The following is a 22,091-nucleotide window of genomic DNA, read 5'->3' as shown; positions in this document are numbered from 1 at the left end:
CGCTTAATAATACTCATGCTGTCCCGACACCTAAATTGCATGTGCCCTTAGCTCAGGTCCAGTCTGGTCCCCTTATACACACGCAGCATTTATTCTGTTGTCTGCATCTTGCCGGGCCTCTGCCAGCACAGCCAGGTCAGGCACGATCGCACGTATAGCTTCCCGGGTGCCCACTGACGTCACTCCGGGCTGATGTCTGCCAGCGCAGTTCTCGTCCGGCGTGACGCCATGATGCACTTCATGACCACGGGCGGTAATGCCGGCGCAGAGCCGCCGCGTTCCCGAGAAGCTCGTCAGGACCTGACTAGTGACCTAGATAAATAGCTCCCACACTTATTCTATCTGGCAAATTTCTGATAGTGAACGCTTGAACATACAAGTTTCACTTTTTAAATGGAATTACTGACATGATTGAACCTTTTGATGATATTATAATTATATGACCAGCACCTGTATACATTTGGCCTCATAAACTCCTTGTGGATTTTCTTAGGTCCTTTGTGACATACGGTTCTGCAGATATGTCTTTTGCAAGGATCTTGTCAAGCAGTTTCTTCATAGTAAAGATGCTACAGCATTTTCTGTGATACAATATGGATGGTATTCTACCCTCAGGGAGATCTTTAGCAAGATCAAGGATGGTGCGATAGGCTCTTATTTCAGCTGCTCTCAGTAGTGTGTTCCATGACTATGTTCATAGGTGCCACAAGGTTTGAATTATCATCTGAACCATGTATTAAACACTCCCCCTGAATACCACTACTTCCTTCTGCCATGCTTCTCTATTCTGGGATGTACAACAATTTGAAAGCAACAGAGATCAGGAATGATGTGCTAAAATGAGGCCTTTTCCTACTCGGCAACAGTGTGTGTGTGTGTGTGTGTGTGTGTAGAGACAAAGAAAATATATGAAGTATATTTTGTGTGTTGTGTGTGTGTGTGTGTGAGAGAGAGAGAGTGTATGTGAGGGAGAGAACCTGTTTGTCTATGTGTGTGTGTGTGTGTATGTGAGGAAGAGAGTGAGAGTGCAGTGGCTTGACTGTGCATCATCAGTATTCTGCCACTCAAAATTCCAAATTCAAATAAATTCAGTTAGCCTACCAACTGAAACTGCTCGCTCACACATAGGCTACATCTCTGTATATTATTTTTGTCCTTTCTTTTGTTTACAAACAAATTGGGGAAGTCTACAGCTTAGAGCTGGCTACATCTATTGAGGACGGTTTACAGGAGACATCATTGCTTGATAATGATGTTAGTAGCCTACCTTACTTGGGCCAGTTGGGTTATTATATCTAGTCTTTCACATGTAGCCTAGTCATTGGTCATATCCTTACTCATTCTCACACATCTGAATCATAACACAAATAAAAATAAACAGGACTCACCTTGTAATCTATTTTTGACACTACAACAGCCATTGCTGTTCTGTAGCCTAACTAAACTGCTTTCACACACTGGCCCAGCAAACACCAACACACTCTAAAGTTGGAAGTTTATATTTGTACTGTAGAATGTTCAGAAAAGAAATCTATTTCCAAACAAATTGAAAAAACAGAATTTAGGCCTAATAGTTATGCAGGATCTACATGCATTCTCTTTAGAACTGAAATATCATGGCATGTCCGATCATTATAGTTCTGGTATCATTAAGGAAAACAGATTATTTACCCTAAAATATATTTTTTGAGAAGTCTGTAGCCTATACTCTAGATGTGATATAATGTGCATTGAGACATCTCCCAACTTCCTCCATACCACTATACCTTAGTTCTGTAATGTATTTTGCATTACATTGAAATGCATTGATTTTCAATGGACATATATTAGTTATGGGTCTAAAATAGCTGTGTAAAGTGTATTCAGCTATCTAACCCATATATTTTCTAAAAGCCCATACTCTCTAGATGTGATATAGCAAGAGTTTGGATTTGACCTACCCACTTTTAGTCTTTTACCTCTATCTAATCCTATTACATAGGTGAAAAAGTGTATGACGGATACATTTTAGCCTATGTCATTCATGGAAAGCTAAATTATCCTATAAACTGTATATTTTCTAAAAGCCTATGCCATCTACATATGATATAACATAGATTAAGACATATCGCATCATCCCACACACTTGCATACACCTACCTACACATGCAATGGTGAAACATGTGAATGGTAGCCTACTGGGTAGCAGCTATGGGTTTAAAAGCCAGTAAATAGGCCTACAACTAAGCTACCACTTAGAAAAGGTTATCATAGGCCTACCAAAACATATCTCTCAGACATAGAGGATTACAAAAATCATTGCTAGATTTTGCCACCTTTGGTGATTCCAACTTCTGCTCTGGCCCATGGACTAATATTGTGGTCTTTCCCGTCTTATCATGTCATCTACCCACATACGTTTACGAAGATAAACATTTTCCTCCTCGTCATCTCCCAATTCTTCTTTCGCGACATTTTGTATCCACATGTAGCCTAATGTTAGCTACTACACTGGCAGCTTTTTTTAAAAAAAAAAACTGATAAAGCGGTCTGCACAACTTCTTTTGTCAGAAAAGATGCTTAGTCTGAACCATAGATCTGAACGTACCCGAATACAGCAAATATTTAGCCCCAGAGGTCAGATCTGAAGTGCCTGAAATTAAACCATATTATATGGTGAAACTTTAATGCTTTAGTCAAAAAATGCACAAGTGTTTTGCTTATCAGCCTAACTAAATACATAGAAACATTAGTTTTATTTCATTTCTTCCAGGCGGTCATTCGAAATTCATAGAACCGCGGTTACATACGTAACCATCGTTTTCTCTACCGCTCTGGCGGTAACGTGAACGTGCTGGAGGCGTGGTTGGAAGGAAACGACCTGTTGCTATGGCGACTTCAAACTTTCAGTTGGGGTCATTCAGCTGATATGAGGAATGCTGCATTTATGGAGATAACGTTAACGTTTGTTTGATGTTATTGTAACTTTTATGTATATTATAATTTTGTGAAATGTCACTCGACGACCCACGAGTGGAATGGATACGGCAAAGAGTATCTTCCGCATTATGTTTGACGGAGTCAAATTGTTTCGAGGATCTGCTTAGCCGTAGAGACGGGGAAGATGGGCAGAAAATAATACGTTTTCTGAATGATGTTACTGAAGACGAGGAACCATCGACCCTTCTGTTTTCCAAACAGATACGAGAGGAGGAGGTCGAAGTCCCAATAACTACAGGTAAACTCAACCACGTTTTCAAAAATCCCAAGACAGATCAGCAAAGTTAACATGTGTTTGAACTTTCTGAACGTCACATATGTCCAGCTTCTTATGTGTGTGTATGTGTCACTTAATATTCATTTTTATACAAACCAAGACGGCGGGTTCCTAAAGAAACGCAAGCACCCACACCATCTAAATTAGCTAGGCCTATGCATAGATATAGAACACTAGATGTCTCGTCCGCGTCGCTGGCCAACGGGGTCGAACGTCCCAGACAGAGAGGGCGGAGCGAGAGGCGCAAACGTTCGACAATTTCCGCGTTCGATTATTGCAAGGGGGAGGGGGGAAAATCTAACCTGACCCTAGCCAGATGAATCAAAGATTGTTAAGGCGGAGCAAGATACTTCGTCGTAGTTCATGTCTATGGGTGCGAAATGGGGATCGAATCCTGTCTGCATAAAGAGGCGTGTCGATGACGTATTGACGAGCGTAAGTTGCAACCGGCCAACAGCAGCGGCAGAAATAACCGGCGCACACCTGATATAAGGTTGATTTTCTCCAGACTGGATTGCTCAAAAATGCAAAAAATGTACCTGAAATGTTCAGAAGGGTTTGAGGATCATGAAAATGTGCCCGAAATTCACATTCCTAACTCTATAGAACCAAGACCTTAGCATATGTGGTGAAATTCTGAGCTATGCCCATAGACTTCAATGGAGCAGTCGCTGCCTCTGCTCTGCATATAGGGGGATTTTGACCCCCCCCTCGTGCGATCCGGGTTCCCGGAAGTGGCTCCTGATGAAATATCTTGCTCCGCCTTAACAATCTTTGGATGAATGTCGTTCCGCTTAGCTCCGGCTAGCTTCACTCACATCCATCTGGGACCTCTTCCATTGAGAGTGATTTCTCCAACCAACTTTATGGTTTAGCCAATCAGGGACGAGAGGGGGGGAGTTTCATAGATGTGACATAAGCGTAGAAGCGACTGTGAGCCTGTTATTAGCGTCCACGGGTTGGCCCCGATGTGAGTGGTTGAAGTAGCACGTCAATAGATGACGGACAAGTGGCTTATTCAATCATATGCAAGCATTTTTTGATTAGGCCCAGCCTTCTGAAGCAACACTTCAATGGATCGGTTCCAGATGGATGAGTGGAGCTAGGCGGAGCGAAATTCATCTGGCTATTGCCAGGTTAGGGGAAAATCCCCCTTTATGCAGACCAGAGTAAACCATAGACATAACAGAATGTCTAATAAGGGGAGAACTGCCACTCTCGGAAAACTTCCGGTTTCTGAACTGGTTGCAGTTCCTTCTGTGGTTCCACATGAGGGCGCTCGTCCACGAGTGCAGGAGCTGTACTATGGAGGTCTATGGAGCTGTACCCCTCAAAATCCACTTTTCTTGGGATATATTTTTTTTCAAGTATTTTGAGTATTGCATTCGAAAGGGGAGGCAAAGAAAATACACTTGGTTGAGTATTATATTTTTTAAAGTCACTTAATTGTTCTAAAAAGCCTTTCAAATGTGTCAATGACGTCATTCATTAGCACAATGCTAGCGTGTTATGTGCAACAACGACCCAACCTGTAAGAAATCAAAAGGACATAAGTACTCGTTCATTCAACTTTTGACCTATAACCCATGTTGAAGTTATACAAACTACAATCAAATCTGAGATTTGTCAATGACAATCAGGTGAAAGAGACCAATTTAGCTGTCTAGCTCCATTGACTCCCATTCATTCTGCATTCATGGCGATCGCCCCCAGTGGAACTCTGGTGGAACTGCATCCAAAATTCGGTACAATGTGGACTTAATACGGAGTGGCAAGGCTCTCCGTAGACGGGCTCTGGACATAATATACATAGACGCCGCATTGGCTGCTGGAAACAAGAAATGCGGCCGCCATCTTGGACCGGTCATACTTCTCGTTGCGTTGCAGCAGAAAACACAAGATGACAGCACTGTGCAGCATATTAAGTTTAAGCGAAGTCCTTCAACTACTAGTCACTTGTTAGCGCATAGCTGTATTGCCATACCTACCAGGCTTGGAATTTCACCATTCTGGGGGCAAGGCCACTTGGCCTTCAGTTGTGCATATTTGGTGGGGGGCACAAAGGCCACATGTCAGGGCACCAAGGCCAAAGTTAACTATACAGTAGTAGCATATAAAAATGATAAAGTTGTATTTAGCCTATTCACTGCAGTAGACCTGCATTACTGTATGAAACATTACAAAAACATGAAACATGACATATTACATGGAACTGTAAATCATCTGATCGTCTAATAATTACAGATATCTAGGCTATATATAACATTTATTTTATATTTGGCCTGCTATGAAATCATGTATTTAACAATTTAAGCACAGCTCAGCTTTAAGAAACTCAAATAGCCTAGATGCATGCTTAGCATTTTGTGATCATTAAGGCTACTTTCACAAACTCAGTCAGCTGTCCTCTGGTTTACCAATATCTAGGCGATATTTGTAATATTTATTTTGAATTTGGCCCGTTATGAAATCATGTGGAACAATTTAACCACATTGTAAAACTTAAAGACCAAATTTGGAGACATCCATGCATGTCTAAATTTACTGCAAATTCAAAACTGGATTACTCTGGAACGGCTAACTGTACAGGGGACTGCTTAACACCTTTGTGTTCGGTAAGGTCAGCTGTTTATTTCTGATATTTTGTCGTGTTAAAAGAAGGGTTCGTGAAGTATGAGATGAATGGGTAGGGAGATCATGGACACAAAACCTTCAGTAGAATGTATGATTAAATTGAATTATATTATTTACTTTTCTCGCGAACCGTTCAACACAGCAATTATCGGCTAACATCGTTTAAAAGCTGAGAAAGAGCATGTGATAATTGTGATGTCTGTGTGATGATGAGTAGGCTACTTCGCAAGTAGTTCAACTGAGAAGAATTGGTGAATTTGGACGCACTTTCTTTCTTGCGCTGTCACTTTCTCCACTGCGTAAAATACTAAATTCATTTGCGCTGTGAATGCTATGATTATTTTGACAGGCCACAGGCTAAATAAAAATCGCTATTAGTAGGACGCAAAGCAGAATATTAAAAGATGGGGGCACCAAGGCCACCGTGGCCTGTAAACCTCTGATTTTCAAAGTGGCATCACGGCCAACGCAAGGGGCTACGACGGCCATGGCCGTCGTGGCCGCCGTGAAATTCCTACCCTGATACCTACTCTTATCCACTTGTATAGCATTTTAAGCTAGCGTTAGCTAGCTAGCTAGCTCGGTTCACATGACTAATTAAATTATTCATATCATGTCCTAAAGAATGATTCATTAGTATCATACATGATTATAGACAATAATACTGTGACCACAATTGACCTGTCGCTAAACCCCGCCCCCCCATTGTTACCGTGTGAAAACTCGGACAAACAAACCAGACTTGATTAGAAATACATTGTGGACAATGGTAGCTGACAGTATATTAAAGCAGGCTTTGAGGACGTTTTGGTCGATAAAAGGATTTACTTTCCTCCAGAAGCTATCAAAAGGGCCTTAATTATGCTATGGAGGGGTGTATTCAAAACTTTAGAATACATACAAGGTGACAAGCAGTTGTGGCGAGTAGCCGTGCAAATCCCACTGACGTTAATGCTAGCTAGCTAGCTAGTGGAAGATTGATACCTAAGCAATATAGCACGAGTGAGAGTGGGGTTGGTCATGGATATTCCCATCGGTGTTGTTCGGCACGAGCCAACGAGGCTGGAGGCCGAAAGTGGCGAGGCAACAACAGCCCGGGAATATCCATGACCAATCCTAACCATCACGAAGTGCTATATTGCTTTTATACAACAATTCTACAACAAACTAAATAATCTGAAAACACCCCATTATTATTTAAAAATGTTAATTTCGACATCGTTCTTACGCATCAAAAAATAGTTCCCTTTTCAATAGACAGCATCTTGGTTGCTAGGTAACCAACATTCCAGATCCCTCGCTAATGGTCTTGGTGGTTTACATGTCTTTTGAAAGAAATGTTGAAAGTCGGGCTGAAATCACATTCATATCTAGGTTTGCTGAATGCATGTTACAAGGACAATAGGCCATGTCATGTAAGGGACATGGTACTGCAAAAAAACGGAAACATTGTCTACATTGCAGAACCACTCAACTTTACTAATTTATGGTGAATAAATGTTATATTACTGTGCACAGCCTGACGGACGATGCTAGCATCGCTAGCAGCGGTTAGCTAATTATGCTAACGCTAGTCTCCTCCAAGCGACAATCATATTATACATAATGCTGGCAATGCTAAGAACAATTAGCATCCTCGTTTATCTTACTTACATTGAGTTGACTGTGTGGCTTAATCCACAGATGTGGTGAAGCACTGTTTCGTTATGGTTTGCTAAGGAGTAACCCATTGCTTGAAATCGTGGAGAGCTGGGATGAGAACATTGTGTCAAATCTTCGCATTGTATCGCGGAGTGATTTATTATTAGCTGTGCAAAGTCTGAGTTGAAATGTCCAGGGATATTCCAACTCATGGAACGTCTCTCGGCCAATCAGAAACAAATAAATAGTTCCATAGAACCCAATTGTTGTATAATAAGATATGTTAGGTTACGTTAATATTTGATGTAGTAAGAATATAGTAGTTGGTTAATGAGCATTTTCATCTTGGGATTTAACAGGGAACCTGTGCCCACGTTGTTGGCTTAGTTGCCTACATTACGCCGAGCCGCTGCAAACGCCGAGACGCCCTGTAGGCTACTTTTGATGAAAATATACCCGCTTTTCTAGCCTCTCGGGTACCGCTATCAGTATTACACGTCCCCAATGCAAAACGTTTGACCATGGTTATCCGTTGGGGTTTTTTGAGTTAATAAACTCCATAAATAACCATTAATTTGTCATTTTATGCCTGCCCCGTTGTTTCCTATGGAGTTGTCCGAGCTGATGTCCGAGTCCCGTTGAGGCTGGACTGTCATTGGCTCATCAGCGTTCTAAGGGTGGCGCTTAGCGACAAGTCAATTATGTTTATCTGTTCTAATTACTTATTAAGAGAGAACGTTTATTTAGTGACGTAAGGTGGACACTCCCACTTATGCAGACCGGAACTGTCCCGTTTTGCTCCCATGGTAACGAATTACGTTGCTCTATCTTGCTAGTAATCAAGGATCTTTGTCCCAGAGCCCGTCTACGGAGAGCCTGGCCACCAAAGATTCTAGAAGCTCCGCTTTAGAATCTTTGCTGGCCACTCTGTATTAGGTCCCATTGTACAGAATTTTGGTTGCAGTTCCACCAGAGTTCCACTGGGGGCGATCGCCATGAGTGCAGAATGAATGGGAGTCAATGGAGCTAGACCATACACGGAGTTAGTGGGGGGGCAGGGGGAGCACTGGTGGAAACGGGTAATTGCATTGTTTCAAAAATAAGTGAAATACGTCTGGCATGACCAGATTTTTTAAAATAATTTAAATAACACAAAACAACAATATAAGGAACAGGCTGCGGTTGATGATGAGAGCAGCCAGGTTTTCTTCTCTTGCAATCTTTCACATCACATTGAAAGTGACATAACGGCGGAGTTAGTGGGGGGGCAGGGGGATATTTATATGGATATTATCTAAGCTTGATTATTGGTCAGTTATTTACACAGGAGACAGGAGAAAGGAAATCAGGCAGAAAGGCGGAAAGGAGGAGAAAGAGGTAGGAGAAGAGAGGGAAATAATAGGCAAAGGACCCTCACAAGTGAGTGAGAGTCAAGATGTGACACTCACTGTGTCAGAAGGTACAAGCTCCGCAGCCTATGACCCTGCAATTTATAAATGCAACATTCACTACTCTGATGAGGAGAAGCAGAGCATTCCTAATTAAAGATGGAGCAGAGATCAGTATAACTATCCTCAAAACCAATTGGAGAAAAGGTTCTTGAAATATACAGGTGTATCTAAAAAAGTAGAATATTGTGGAAAAGTGTGTTGGTTTAAGTTATAAACAAAACATGTTATGATCATGATAGCCTTTACATTACAGCCCTCTATGGTTAAGTCTTTCATATGCATAGGCTACTTTGCTCTTTTATAAATGCACCATATGCCTAATAGGCTGTATTTCTGATTTGTTATATAGTGTGATTTATTATATAATGTATACATTATATTTATGTCAATTTATCTATTAGTTTCCACAATATTCACCATAAGTCATCATTTAGGGGGGTTATTTTTCACATTTTTCTTCCTTGGAGGCATGTCCCCGGTCTCCCATAGTATTTTGCGGGGGGCAACATTTCTATCAACACCCCTGACCTCGGTATTTGAATCCTTGCTACGGTCTTGGTCAACTCAGCTTAGTTTTGTGATTTAATGCTTATAGGCCCTACAAGTGGAAAGGACATTAAAACGCCATTCATATGTGCATATCGTGCCGTTTGGCAAGAAGTTAAATTCATCTAATTATATAACAAAGTCATCTTCACGTCACCCAACGTCACATCTCCGCATTTCTAGCCTACTGGTTGGTAGCTCATGATAACAGATGTAGGCCTCTCTGCATGCCGTTGTAGGCAAGAAAGAGACATAATCAGTCTTGACTGTCATGAAAGAGTGAGCCTTAACATTAGTTCGAGTTCACATACTCAGCAAAAAGTAGTTATTTGTTGAGTGATTATTTTATTTATTTATTTATTTATTTATTTATTTATTGGTATATTGACTCAGCCAGTTAGATAACAAGCAAAGTCTACTTCCAGACAGGTGACACATTTTTTAAGTTTTCCTTTAATTTCTTTTCCTATTATTAAGAAACACAATTTTGTCTGTTAACCATCTTTAAATAATAAAAAAGTAAAAATCATTTTGAGTTAGTATATTCGTATAATATTTAATTTGCCACTGCTGTAAAGTGCTGGAAAAGCTTGAAAATTGACCTTGAAAGTGCTTGAATTTTATGTTGGAATAGGTGGACGAACCCTGAATATTCACAAATAGGCTTTAAGGCTGCATGCTGAAATCCCCACCCTGTACACTATGCATTTTTTTTACACAGCATACTTATGCCTTAAGGTCTCAGAACACTATTTTATTGAATGTACCTCAAGCCCAGACAGAGTTGTTCAAGAAGGCTTTCATGTTTGCTGCACCTTCTGCTGGGAATGAACTACAGAAAACACTCAAACTACAGTGTCTAATTTCCTTAAATGATTTTAAAGGTGTTGTTAAAGCCATTAGAACATGAGTCCATCCAGTGCAAATGTTTTAATTAATGGTACTTTTATTTAATCTGGAATGCACTTGAGTTGTCTTGCCTCTTTTGTGTTTGTTTTGTGATTGTGATGTGTAACTATTTGTTCTGCTATCTTGGCCAGGTCTCTCTTGAAAAAGAGATTTTATATATCAATGAGACTAACCTGGTTAAATAAAGGTTATAATAATAATAATAATTTATAACACTGCATACTTATGAATAATTGAGGCCTTGAGACAAATAACCATACACGTCCACATTTCCAGTTTTGAATGAACATATTTTTAGTGGAGGCTAAACGTAAGTGAAGTTTACCCACCTCTGAAATTTCAAAAATAGTTTACCCACCTCTCAATAAATCTAATGCACCTCATAATATAGCTTAATCACAAAAGGCACTGTATGAAGTACCACTAGTATTGGTGTAAACATTAAACAGTAACCTTCAGCATCATCAACTATGTTCTGAATGTCTTTTTTAACCCTTAGAACCCGATTGACGCAAAGTGCATCAAAAAACACATCCTTTCTTCTCTGTTACATTGCTCCGGAACTGTTCATCGCAGCGAGATGAAACCTTTATTGCGTGACAGAGCAGAAGTGCGGCTTTCCAACGAGACTACACACTTGTCTGTACGATCAAGTAAAAAAAATCATGAAATTAAATCAAATTGCATCATATTTACAGTCTATACTTATCTGCGTTCACCTGCGCACCCATTACTCTCGTTTGAATTACTCGCGAACCCGTTATCGCATATATATGGCAAGCATATCAGATGAAAGAGGAGACACAGGGCTATCCATTGGTACCATGTATATCGATCCTTCTGGCTTATAAAAACAGACGAAGTGACTGCAAAATAATAACCTAATTTACACAAACCAACGCTGCACACCCATTACTCTCGTTTGAATTATTCACGGACCCGTGATCGGATAGATATGCCACGCATGTCAGATGAAAGAGGAGACTCAGAGCTATCATTTGATGTGACAGCGAAATAATAACTTCATAAAGCTGGACTTACCCCACGTTTTTGTCTGTTTTTGTGGCAAAGCATGTTTATAATCCAAAGATATCGTGTGTTTCTCTATGGCAAAGCATGTTTATAATCCGGTTTTGAGATCCTAGCAAATTCCTGCATGCCATCCAATTCAAGGCTTACATTGCATCCCAATTTGTTCAACAAACACCTTTTTTGCCTTTACTTTGTTCATGGCAATGCAGTAAAAAGTTGAGAATCATTATGAGTGCATACATCATAGGCACGCAGGCTAACACGCAACCTCGGGTCAAGTCAGGTCAGGTCAGATCAGTTCGTGTCACAGATATGGAGCGCAGAAAGGTCATTTTTCATCACTAAATAAAAAATGGCATTTATTTCCGTAAATCACACACCACATATTTCTGTAAATTGCTCAGCCCCAGAGTATCCCCCCAACATGGCAATTGTATTGCCCGATTCAGGACAGTCTGCTCTACACACACATGAAATGCACGTAGAGCTTTGAGCTTGCTGTGGTGAGATACATGTCGAAATATAATAATTTTTATAATACGCTTTTTATATTTTAATTCTTTAAAAATCAAAATAAAATCAATGCTAGTACTAATACATGAAATGATGGCAGATTTGGATAGCCTAGACTCTGCTGAAAATAAAACAATATATAATATGTGAGTGTGGCACTTACAATGGCCAGAATAAATCCTTATGAATAAAGGTAGTGAAAATGTCCTAAAAACAGCTTAGGGTTCTAAGGGTTAAACAAACGCATCACAGTCAACCTTACTGCGATCACAGAATTAATAGTTTACCCACCTCTTGTCTTACCACTAGACCCCTATTTACACGAAATGGTAGTAAACCAGTCTGAAACACATTGTTTACAAATATTTACTTCATTAGATATTATAAAGGTACTTTTCAAATATTTTTGAACATTTCCTAAAATCAGAATGTTTGAACAAAGGTGTTACAGAAGCATGATGATCCTTTAAAAAATATGGTCCTCATCCAGCTGGGCCCACAGCCACTTCAGCCTCAGCAGCCATCGGAGTTCAGGTGACGCATCATCTCCACAAGCTCAGTGGAAATTAAACAATTCTTCTTTTTATGCCAGAGTGAGTGTATGTTTGCGAGAGTGTGTTAGACACAGATAGAGACATAGGCGCACACAGAAGCACACCCTTTAAATGACAAGCTCATTTTCAACAAAAACTCTCAACCACACACGTCAATTCACAAACACATACATTTCAATTAATTTCGATTAAATTTTACTTAGAGGGCGCCAAAACATTACACATGCCTCATGTCTTAGTCCAGTGTAGGAGATAAATTGTCCATAGGGATTAGGAATTGTCAAGTAGAGCCCACCACGGCAAGGTACAGATCTTTGAGCGAGAAGACGAGACAAGACGAGAGACAATATTATTAGCTTATTTCTTTTTTCTTTTCATTTAGGTAAACATGGAACTGACAAAGACAAACATCACAAGGGCATGCACACAAAACATTAGTTATTAAGAGCACATAGAAACATAGTAGATTACTCCCAAACAACACGAACACTACAGAGGATCACATATTACAGAACAAAGTCTAATAAAACTCTACATATTCATTCCAAAACAACATACTATCCACCATCCACGGCATCACCATTACACAACTAATAACCTTATTACATACATACCATACCTTGCTGACGATTTCTCCAAAACACTGTGTTCTGGCATCAAGAGAACTCAGCCACCTTGTATAATTAAAAAGTACACATTTAACCACGTAGCCATTTAAACCACTAACCCAAGCATGTGGACACTGGACATACAAAAAATATCTGTAATATGACTATGTAAACACTGATTTGACTTTGGACAAGTTTCGCCCGATCCCCAGCTCGCCCCGTAAAAAAAACATACTTGACACCTTTAATAGTCATTGGCAGCCTGACCATTCATGATAATATTGTCTGTAGTGTTCAATACCTTTGCAATGAACTGGGATGTGGCAGGTGAATATGCAGAGTATCTCTCAGGTAGTGATAAGCCTTCGGACCATGTAGATGGAGCATAAGGGCAAAATCTCTCTGGGCCTTGGTGTACTCTATGCCCTGCCTCAACAGGAGATGAACCGGAAGATCTAAAAATTCAATTAGCAAAAGTGATTCAGTAGGTCTCCTTTTAATAGTAACTAGGAAAGCAACAAAGCAACTAGGAAGAACATAAAATACACAAAATATTCAATGTGATATTTATATTTTACCTGAGTAGCATTCAAGCTTGTATTGTCCTTTAGCTCTTCTTTAATGAGATTTTTCTCCTTCAGTTCCTCCAGGAGAGCCTGCATGTTGTTCTTGGCCCTCTTTTCTCTCCTCAAGGCATTGCTCTTCTCCCGCTGCAGTACTCTCACTCTTGCTGAGGCTTCTGCGAGTTTGGCCTTTATAGCCTTTGGGGAAGCAGGCAATGAATACGTGTGGTCAGTGGCTTGCCGCTTGGGCTGCCCCTTGAACCTCAATGTCCTCTGTTCAGAGGCTCCCTGTTTTGGCAAAATATACAAATATATAAATAATAGTACCACAGAAATTAATAACTTACTTTTTCAACAATTCAATCTTCACTTCTCAAGTAATATTTGGCTTTTAGACTACTAACACCATCACAGACCTTTCTGGGTTTCAACAAGATAAAGGATATAATATAACAAGCCTTATGATGCTCTCATTAGTTAGTGCAAATACTCACATCATCAGGCATCAGGTCCATCGGATTCGGCAGGTTGTCTTCTGCTCTTCTAGAAGTGGCTGTGCTTCTAGATGCTTCCGACTAGAATAAACATAAGGAAAGACGTTTTGGAGTGTCTAAAATGTGCTGAAATAAACAACACATTACAACTTGCAGAAACAAAAAACTAAAAGTGTAACATTTTATCACATATTTATATTGATATATCAATCTTATACACCTTAAATTATTGTTGAGCAGGAATAAAGATGAGCAGGAAAGTTAAAAATAGTTGGCACAACAGCATTTTTAAGTCGGACAGTCTGCCCCGTTCTGTCGAAGTCATCAGTCCTAAAGTGGTCACTGCAGAGCAGTGTTCTGTCAGTAGCAACAAAACCATCCCTCTGTAGGGCAACTTCCCACTTCCTTTTCCTTTCTCTGTTTGTGGGAAACCTTAAAAAAGTGAGAAATGTACCCAGATCAGGGAGGGATTGAAATTAGCACTAGCCACCAGCCAAATGCTGGTCAAATATAACAGTGACTGATAGATTTCAAATATATACACAAAAAAATACCATTGGTTTACTATTCAGTGGCTGGTGGATTTAATCAAGTGGCTGGAAAAAGTTCATATTTTTAAAAGTTTCCACCCCTGACCCAGATATATAAATTATTGTCAACATTTTCGCGGTAATTGTATGTTCAAGGTAAAAGGTTAAAGACAGGTATTTGGCAGACACAAAAGTGACATGGACCCGGGTAGATGACAAATAAGGGTGAAACAGCATTTTTTCTAAATTGCTTGAGTTGTCTAAATTTCTAAATTGTGTGAATTTGTAAAGTTCAAATACTGTTGTTTTTGAAACTGTTAGAGGTTAGCAGATTTTTTTTTCTTATTATGTAATTAATTAAGCTTTTCTCACAGCTCCAGGCAAAATATGTCCTGCGGTGTGACATGACATTACTATAAAATTCAAATATTGAAATATTATTCATTTCAAATACAAATCAGGTATGTTTTAAGTTTAGCAAGTATTCTTAAAGAATGATCATTAAAATTCTGCATATATTTTTTTTCACAGCTGTTTTTCGATTATATTCTTTGCTTGTGCCATCTTTTACCACTCACTGCAGTGGAAATATTGTGTAAAATGAAAAAAAAATATTTGAAAATGTTTATTATGTTTTTATATAGTTATATTATGCAATGTTTTCAAATGCATATCATTATTTAAGCTAGTTAACATAGTAAAAGTCATTTAATTGTGTTTGAAGTGATGTCACACCACAGGACGAAATGAGACACTGTATGAACTTATGTAATTTATGGTGAAATTTATTGAATACTTTTGTAACATACAAATTAATTTGCATCTCTTGAACATTAATGAAAATGCAACATATCAGTACAATTTTATTACTTACTTAGTGTATTAATTTGAACTAGATTGGGATAAATGCAGAGATAGTCCTACCCTGCATTAGAGGAGCTGATCATCATACCAAGCACACTCGCTGTTTAAAGTCATACACCACGGTAAACTAAAACTAAAATGTTACAAAGGTGGCAAAACTAATATAGGGTATTATTAGCCATGACATGACTAGGGTATGAATCGTTGTTCATTTTTTTTGGGGGTTACAAACGTATTCAAAATCACCCCCCCCTCTGGTTTTTACATAAATCACACCCTGAAGAGGCCTATGCTGACTGCATCAGTGCTCAAAGTATTCTAAAAGTTTATTAATTATTTGTTAATAACTAACTAACTTCTATTCAAGTCATATTTCTGGGACTTTCTGGGATAATTATTTCTATATTTATTCACACGTTCAAATTTTCAAAGTTCAAAGTTCTCATCAGGTGAGTGAAAGTTAGAATGGTGGTCATTTCAGATGTGTTTGCCAGCACTTCATAAAACTCTCATAGTTTGATACTGTAACTTTAAATTATTTGTAGGATATTGCTTGTTCACAACTTGAGCTATGTATGCAAAGAAACAGAGTCTTTTTATTAGTATTATTTCATTTGAGCTACATTTTACACTGATATGGCATGGTGGCAACATAAACACAGCTAGCAATGGTATTAAATTGCAGTAGCCTATGATTAAATGTAATTGAATATTCAACTAAGGTAGACTGCTGTTGTTCACAGCACTAAGCTATTTATGGTTGATATACTCCGAGTCTCTGGCCCTCTCTTAGAGCCAGGCATAGTGAGCTGGCCCTCGGAAGAAAAAGTTTGGGGACCACTGTTCTAGGCTTTCATTACAGTAGTTACATACTTCCAATGTTTCCCGCCGCAGTACTTTGTTGCAACTTTCAGCCTCTTCGATGACCTCAGGCAGGCAGCCAGATCAAGAAAATGACAGCTCCGAAGAGACGCCACTTAATGTTTAGTTTGAAGGAAACAAGCTTTACACTGAATCGCAACCCAGTTTTCCGACTCCGATGTCAGTGACACTAGTCTTATAGCCTTTATTCTACTGTCCGTAATAATATAGCGATCAGGTTCTCCACCGCTCGCATGCTGGAAAAATTAAGACCGTAATTAAACAGTGGGCTTGCTGCTAGATACGTTAGCTAAATCCGGCCTTCCAATTAGCTTCCAATAGCTCCTCAGTCACCTCATTTGGGTCATCTTTTTGTGTGAAGTAAAACTCAAACACTCCACGGACGACAGTCCACATTGACCGACAAGATTGATAGATTAGCACTAACATTGATATGGTTAACTAGATAGTCAGTAGCTGCTAGCAGCTAAGACCTTTTGGGACAACCATCAGTCAAATGGTCATTGGTTCATCCCTATTAAAAAGCTTTGTGTCAACAACAATATATTAATACTATTGTCATAGCCCCACTGTTCCTGTGTAACATAACCTGTATTGAACATACTTCCACTAACTAACGATTATCCTAAAAATAAATCATAATAATGTGCTAATATCTTACCGGTGAAAGGTAATCAATCGCATGGGTTCTCACTTCCAGACGACGTCAATTAGCGCATCCATAGGCTGCACAAAAGTCTCAAACCTTTGGAAATCATGATGTACTCTACTCTGTTTTTAACAAACCAACCCGAAAATAAAAACCATGAGCAACTTCAGTTATATTGAAAAGAAAGACCAATTCTGCCTCTCCCATCGATGTAAAATAATTGGGTGCAAGCTAGTAGCCTAGCCATGATACACAACTAAGCTGCACGATTAAGTCGTTTTTTGAAGAGAAAAGCTGCGATTTCAACATTTTCAAGCATCCAGGATTAATAATGTTTTTAAGAAACCAAACTGTTTGTAAATCCATCAAAATGTCAGCGAGATAAGAGTATTTATGTCTGTGCAGATCACAGACCTTACCTCAGTTTGCCTCAGGTTCCACAGATTCTGACAGAAAGCTTGACTGTAGTAAGATTGCCAACCTCTGCGGACGTTCTAGACGCTGCCGTAAGACATCTAGTGTTCTATATATATCTATGGGCCTATGTACCAAAAATTACATTTGACCGTGACTCGAAGAGCTGTAAACCAAAGATTCTAGAGCGCTCTAGAATCTTTGCTGTAAACTGTGTTGTGCGCCTGCGTCAGAGCCCGTCTACGGAGAGCCTTGCCACTCCGTATTAAGTCCCAATTGTACCGAATTTTGGATGCAGTTCCACCAGTACCACCAGAGTTCCACTGGGGGCGATCGCCATGAGTGCAGAATGAATGGGAGTCAATGGAGCTAGACGGCTAAAATTGTCTCTTTCACCTGATTGTCGTTGACAAATCTTAGATTTGATTGTAGTTTGTATAACTTCAACATGGGTTATAGGTCAAAAGTTGAATGAACGAGTACTTATGTCCTTTTGATTTCTTACAGGTTGGGTCGTTGTTTGCGTGACGCTAGCATTGTGCTAATGAATGACGTCATTGACACATTTGAAAGGCTTTTAAGAACAATTAAGTGACTTTAAAAATATAATACTCAACCAAGTGTATTTTTCTTTGCCTCCCCTTTCGAATACAATACTCAAATTACTTGGAAAAAAATTATATCCCGAGAAAAGTGGATTTTGAGGGGTACAGCTCCATAGACCTCCATGCATTCTGCACTCGTGGACGAGCGCCCTCATGTGGAACCACAGAAGGAACTGCAACCAGTTCAGAAACCGGAAGTTTTCCGAGAGTGGCAGTTCTCCCCTTATTAGACATTCTCTGCCTGCGTGTACAAATCAGCTTGGAGCTCCAGTGGAATTTTGATTTGCGACGAGAATTCTCGGGCTAACCGTTGATGTGCCATATATGAGAAAGGTTGGATAGGCCCAGCACTAAACTCCGAGCGTGGTAAACAATATTGGATATTTCAGGCAGTAAAAGCCCCGGTAAGAACCAAACTAGATTTTGTTCAAATCTACACACACCAATGGCTATTGAAAAATATAAGGTTCATTTATCAAATGTTATTTTGAAGTATTAAAAAACATTGTTGTTTTAGAATTTTTAAACGAAATGGTTGGTCATTAGCACGTTTACGATTATAATGTCAATTCAAGTAGGGTAAGCGTAGCTGCTACCCATTAAGCCCACCAAAATCTGAGTTCCCTTTTCATACATGTAGGCTAGTTGACATATTGTATTAATAATGTATGTGTATGTTTTATCATATGATATGATATGATATATGATTTATAAAATGATATTTTATGAATAAAGTCAAAAGTCTGGCATGGGCTTAATTGGTTATCACGGCACCATTTAAGCAGACATGTGAGCCCAAGACAGAAATGATTGACAAAATATATAAAAAAAGGTTATTTTCAAAGTAGCAAAACACCAAATATTTATTAAATAACATGTCTTACATTTTAAAAAGTATTTAAAAAATAAAACAAAACAAAAAAACATTCAATTTTATGTTTGGCTTGCTTTTGCCAATTAATGAAGTCAGTGAGGTAAAAGAACATCAAAGTCACAGGATTACAGTGAAAATGTATCAAACCTCATAATTTCATGAATTTCCAATTGAAACACATGCAATGGGCTTAAATGGAACATGCTGGGTGCACAATCCACAAAATCTCTAGCATCGGTAGGTATAGCCTACGCTCCAGAAATAATTTGAAATAAGCTGTCACCAGACCTAAACAGGTAAATCATCCAAAACACCAGAGCTCAACATTAACTTTAAAGTGGTTGCCAGGCAAGAGGTTTTGGTTTCCAAAGCCAACCAAATGTAGTTGTCATAGGGGCAACCAGTGACAAACTGGTTGCCACTTGTAACAATTTGGTAGCCAAGGGTAACCGTTAAAGTGGAGCCCTGCATAACATAGGCTGCTGTTTTGTACAGGCCCCTACTTGAGAGAGACTTGCCACACATAAAGATATCGAGCCATGGCGCATGGCCAAGCTAATCAAGGTTCAAAATTAGCCATCTTGAGTAGGGCTGTCAAGTGATTAAAAAATTCGAATTAATTACATACTCTGTGATTAATTAATCTAAATTAATTGCATGCATCCATTTTTGCGATGAACATATTTAAAAAAATATTTCAATTCAAAATGTAGCCTTTAGATGTTTAGCCGATGCAACCCGACTGTTGTAGGTTAGCCTACCGTTCTACCTTGCCTACCACTCTGCCTACCACTCTACTTGTAAACAAACGGTGACGTGACATTATGACGTAGGTGCAAAACCTTAATTGGGGTTTCATTAGTCACAGTTGAACACCATGTGATCTGCCAAGTTAGACATGCCTAAGAGAGTGTGTTTCCTTGGTAAATATGGCTCTTAATTATGTAACATTTTAGAGCAAAAGAAAAAATGGGACACTGAAGGATCACAGCTTCCTGAAGTTCAGACAGAGGAACCCCCAAACCATGTGGATAGTTTCCAGAGCCAGACACATGGTTCTGATGGTGAAGATGGACCCTCAGTCCCTGTGAGCAAACTATTATCATTTTATTTTATTAACCTATTGAAATAATTATTTGGTTACACAATTCATAATGACTAAATTAAAGCTGTTCTGTTTTTGGCTTGTGTTCTTTTTCCTTTTATCTTTTATTAATTTGGTATGATGAAATATAGATAAGAAAGGACAATGGTGTATGAAATTATGAAAATCTTAAGTAAGCTAATGTTCTGGAGGGATTGGATGGGCATATAGAACAGAATACCAAATTCACTAATATTTCAAAATGTATCTGTAATGAATTTATCAGAGGTTTGAAATTCAAGTCATCTACCACGTTGAGCTTCATGTGTCAGTCAACCATGCCTCTGAGAAGTTTTTTAAGTCCAACATTTTCTACATCCTCCGGAATACCAAGGGTAAGTGGTCAGAATTCAGGGTCTGGACATTCAAGTTCATCTAGTTATTCTCACTGGGAAGTACAATTCAATTACCTTTCTTACCTTTTGAATCTTTATTTGTAGAAACCATCTTTGAACCTGTTGACATAAATGAGGCAAACAATGTCATGCCAAAGTTACTTGAGTTTGGTATGCTGAATGGACATTCCCTGTTGATGCTGAAGGACATCCTCAATCAAGTGTGTGGTACTTTTGAGTGGCTTCGCTTCTAATCTTGTATTACACTGTTAATGTTTTTTCTTTAAGCATAATTGGTTTGTGTTATGAAGTAGTTATTCAGATATCTCAATGACGTGACTAGTCTTGTTCTCAACACGCAGGTGTATATTCCACTGCTTTCTTGGAACCAGCTGAAGCTTACAGATGGAGGCTACCTCCATAGAATGTCCTTTGACAGAGATGCTGTTGAGGAACGTATGGAGGAGAATAAGCCAATGGAAACTCGTGGGTCACTCATGATCCGAGATGAGCTACTGAACAGTACGCATAAATTCTTAGGGCACATCGACAGGACTCTCCAGCAGCTAGAAGGTATGTTACTATTTGCATCTGATGCCATGTAATCTTCATTCTTCTTGAATTTAGATGCATGACTGCTGCTGGTGTATCTGTGTATCAAAATCCGTATTCCAAAATCAGCCAATTACAATCATCTAATGCAGGGGTCTCAAACTCAAATGAGTGGGGGGCCACTTCTGCCAATGTCAACTGATTGGAGGGCCACGTCAGTGTTAAAGAATAATACAAAAAAACAACGGCTATTTCCTAAAATGCAATGTTTTTTTCAAATACTTTATTTTCAAACACAAAACTACAAACAGAAAGTGCAAGTCTTTTTTATCTATTTTTAGACACCTGTGCTAGCAACCTTAGCTTATAAATAAAATAATGATAAAGTAAATATTAATACAAACTAGAGAATGTAATTCCAGGGAATTACGAGTGCATGAAAATGACACTAGGACAGACATGGTGGTTGCACAGCTTAATAAAAGTTGATAGTTTAAAAGTAGACAGTTTAAAAGTTGAATATAGATTGGGAGTTGATCACACTAGTTGACTGAAAAGCCCAGGCTGCCAAACAGTTGTGGACAGAGGACACAATTGGCGGGAGTCATAGCTGATGACAACTGACAGTTGGATTGGTTCAAATATTTCATAGGGAATTATTGTAGTGAGGACTTTTATTTTAAAACAGCTTTGGGCAGAGGAAACAGTTGACAGGAGTCATAGTTGATGACAACTGACAGTTGGAATAGTTGAACAGTTAAAACGTTGGATAGTTTAAATGGTTAAATAATTTAATAGGGGATTATAGCAGTGAAGACTTTTATTTTGAAACAGTTGTGGGGAGAGGAAACAGTTGACGGGAGTCAAAGTTGATGACAACTGACTGTTGCTAGAGTAGTTATGGTAGTTGCTATGCTGGTTGCTAGGTTTTAACTGTGAATGTGGTTGCTAGGCTGTTGCTAGGGTACTTGAAGTCATTTCTAGGTTGTTGCTAGGGTGTCCATGGTGGCTACTATCAGAAATAAAAGAGTTACTACAGTG

The 22,091-nt window shown here is 39.0% G+C and overlaps 1 protein-coding gene across 2 annotated transcripts in view; it reads left to right on the top strand.

The window, feature by feature from the left end:
* The first annotated feature begins 2,900 nt into the window (after positions 1–2,900).
* Positions 2,901–22,091, top strand: part of dnah10 (dynein axonemal heavy chain 10) — a 344,245-nt gene continuing 325,054 nt past the window's right edge. For both annotated transcript variants that reach the window (XM_048242756.1, XM_048242755.1), the window contains exons 1-5: positions 2,901–3,217; positions 19,976–20,106; positions 20,390–20,498; positions 20,604–20,719; positions 20,861–21,071. In XM_048242756.1, the coding sequence (XP_048098713.1) occupies positions 2,992–3,217; positions 19,976–20,106; positions 20,390–20,498; positions 20,604–20,719; positions 20,861–21,071 (793 nt within the window). In that variant the 5' untranslated portion in view covers positions 2,901–2,991. The remainder of the gene's footprint in view (positions 3,218–19,975; positions 20,107–20,389; positions 20,499–20,603; positions 20,720–20,860; positions 21,072–22,091) is intronic.

Source organism: Alosa alosa, chromosome 5, assembly GCF_017589495.1.
Source record: "Alosa alosa isolate M-15738 ecotype Scorff River chromosome 5, AALO_Geno_1.1, whole genome shotgun sequence".
Classification (NCBI taxonomy): domain Eukaryota; kingdom Metazoa; phylum Chordata; class Actinopteri; order Clupeiformes; family Clupeidae; genus Alosa; species Alosa alosa.
Note: the sequence above shows the minus strand (reverse complement) of the source record. Positions and strands in the feature narration are given on the sequence as shown.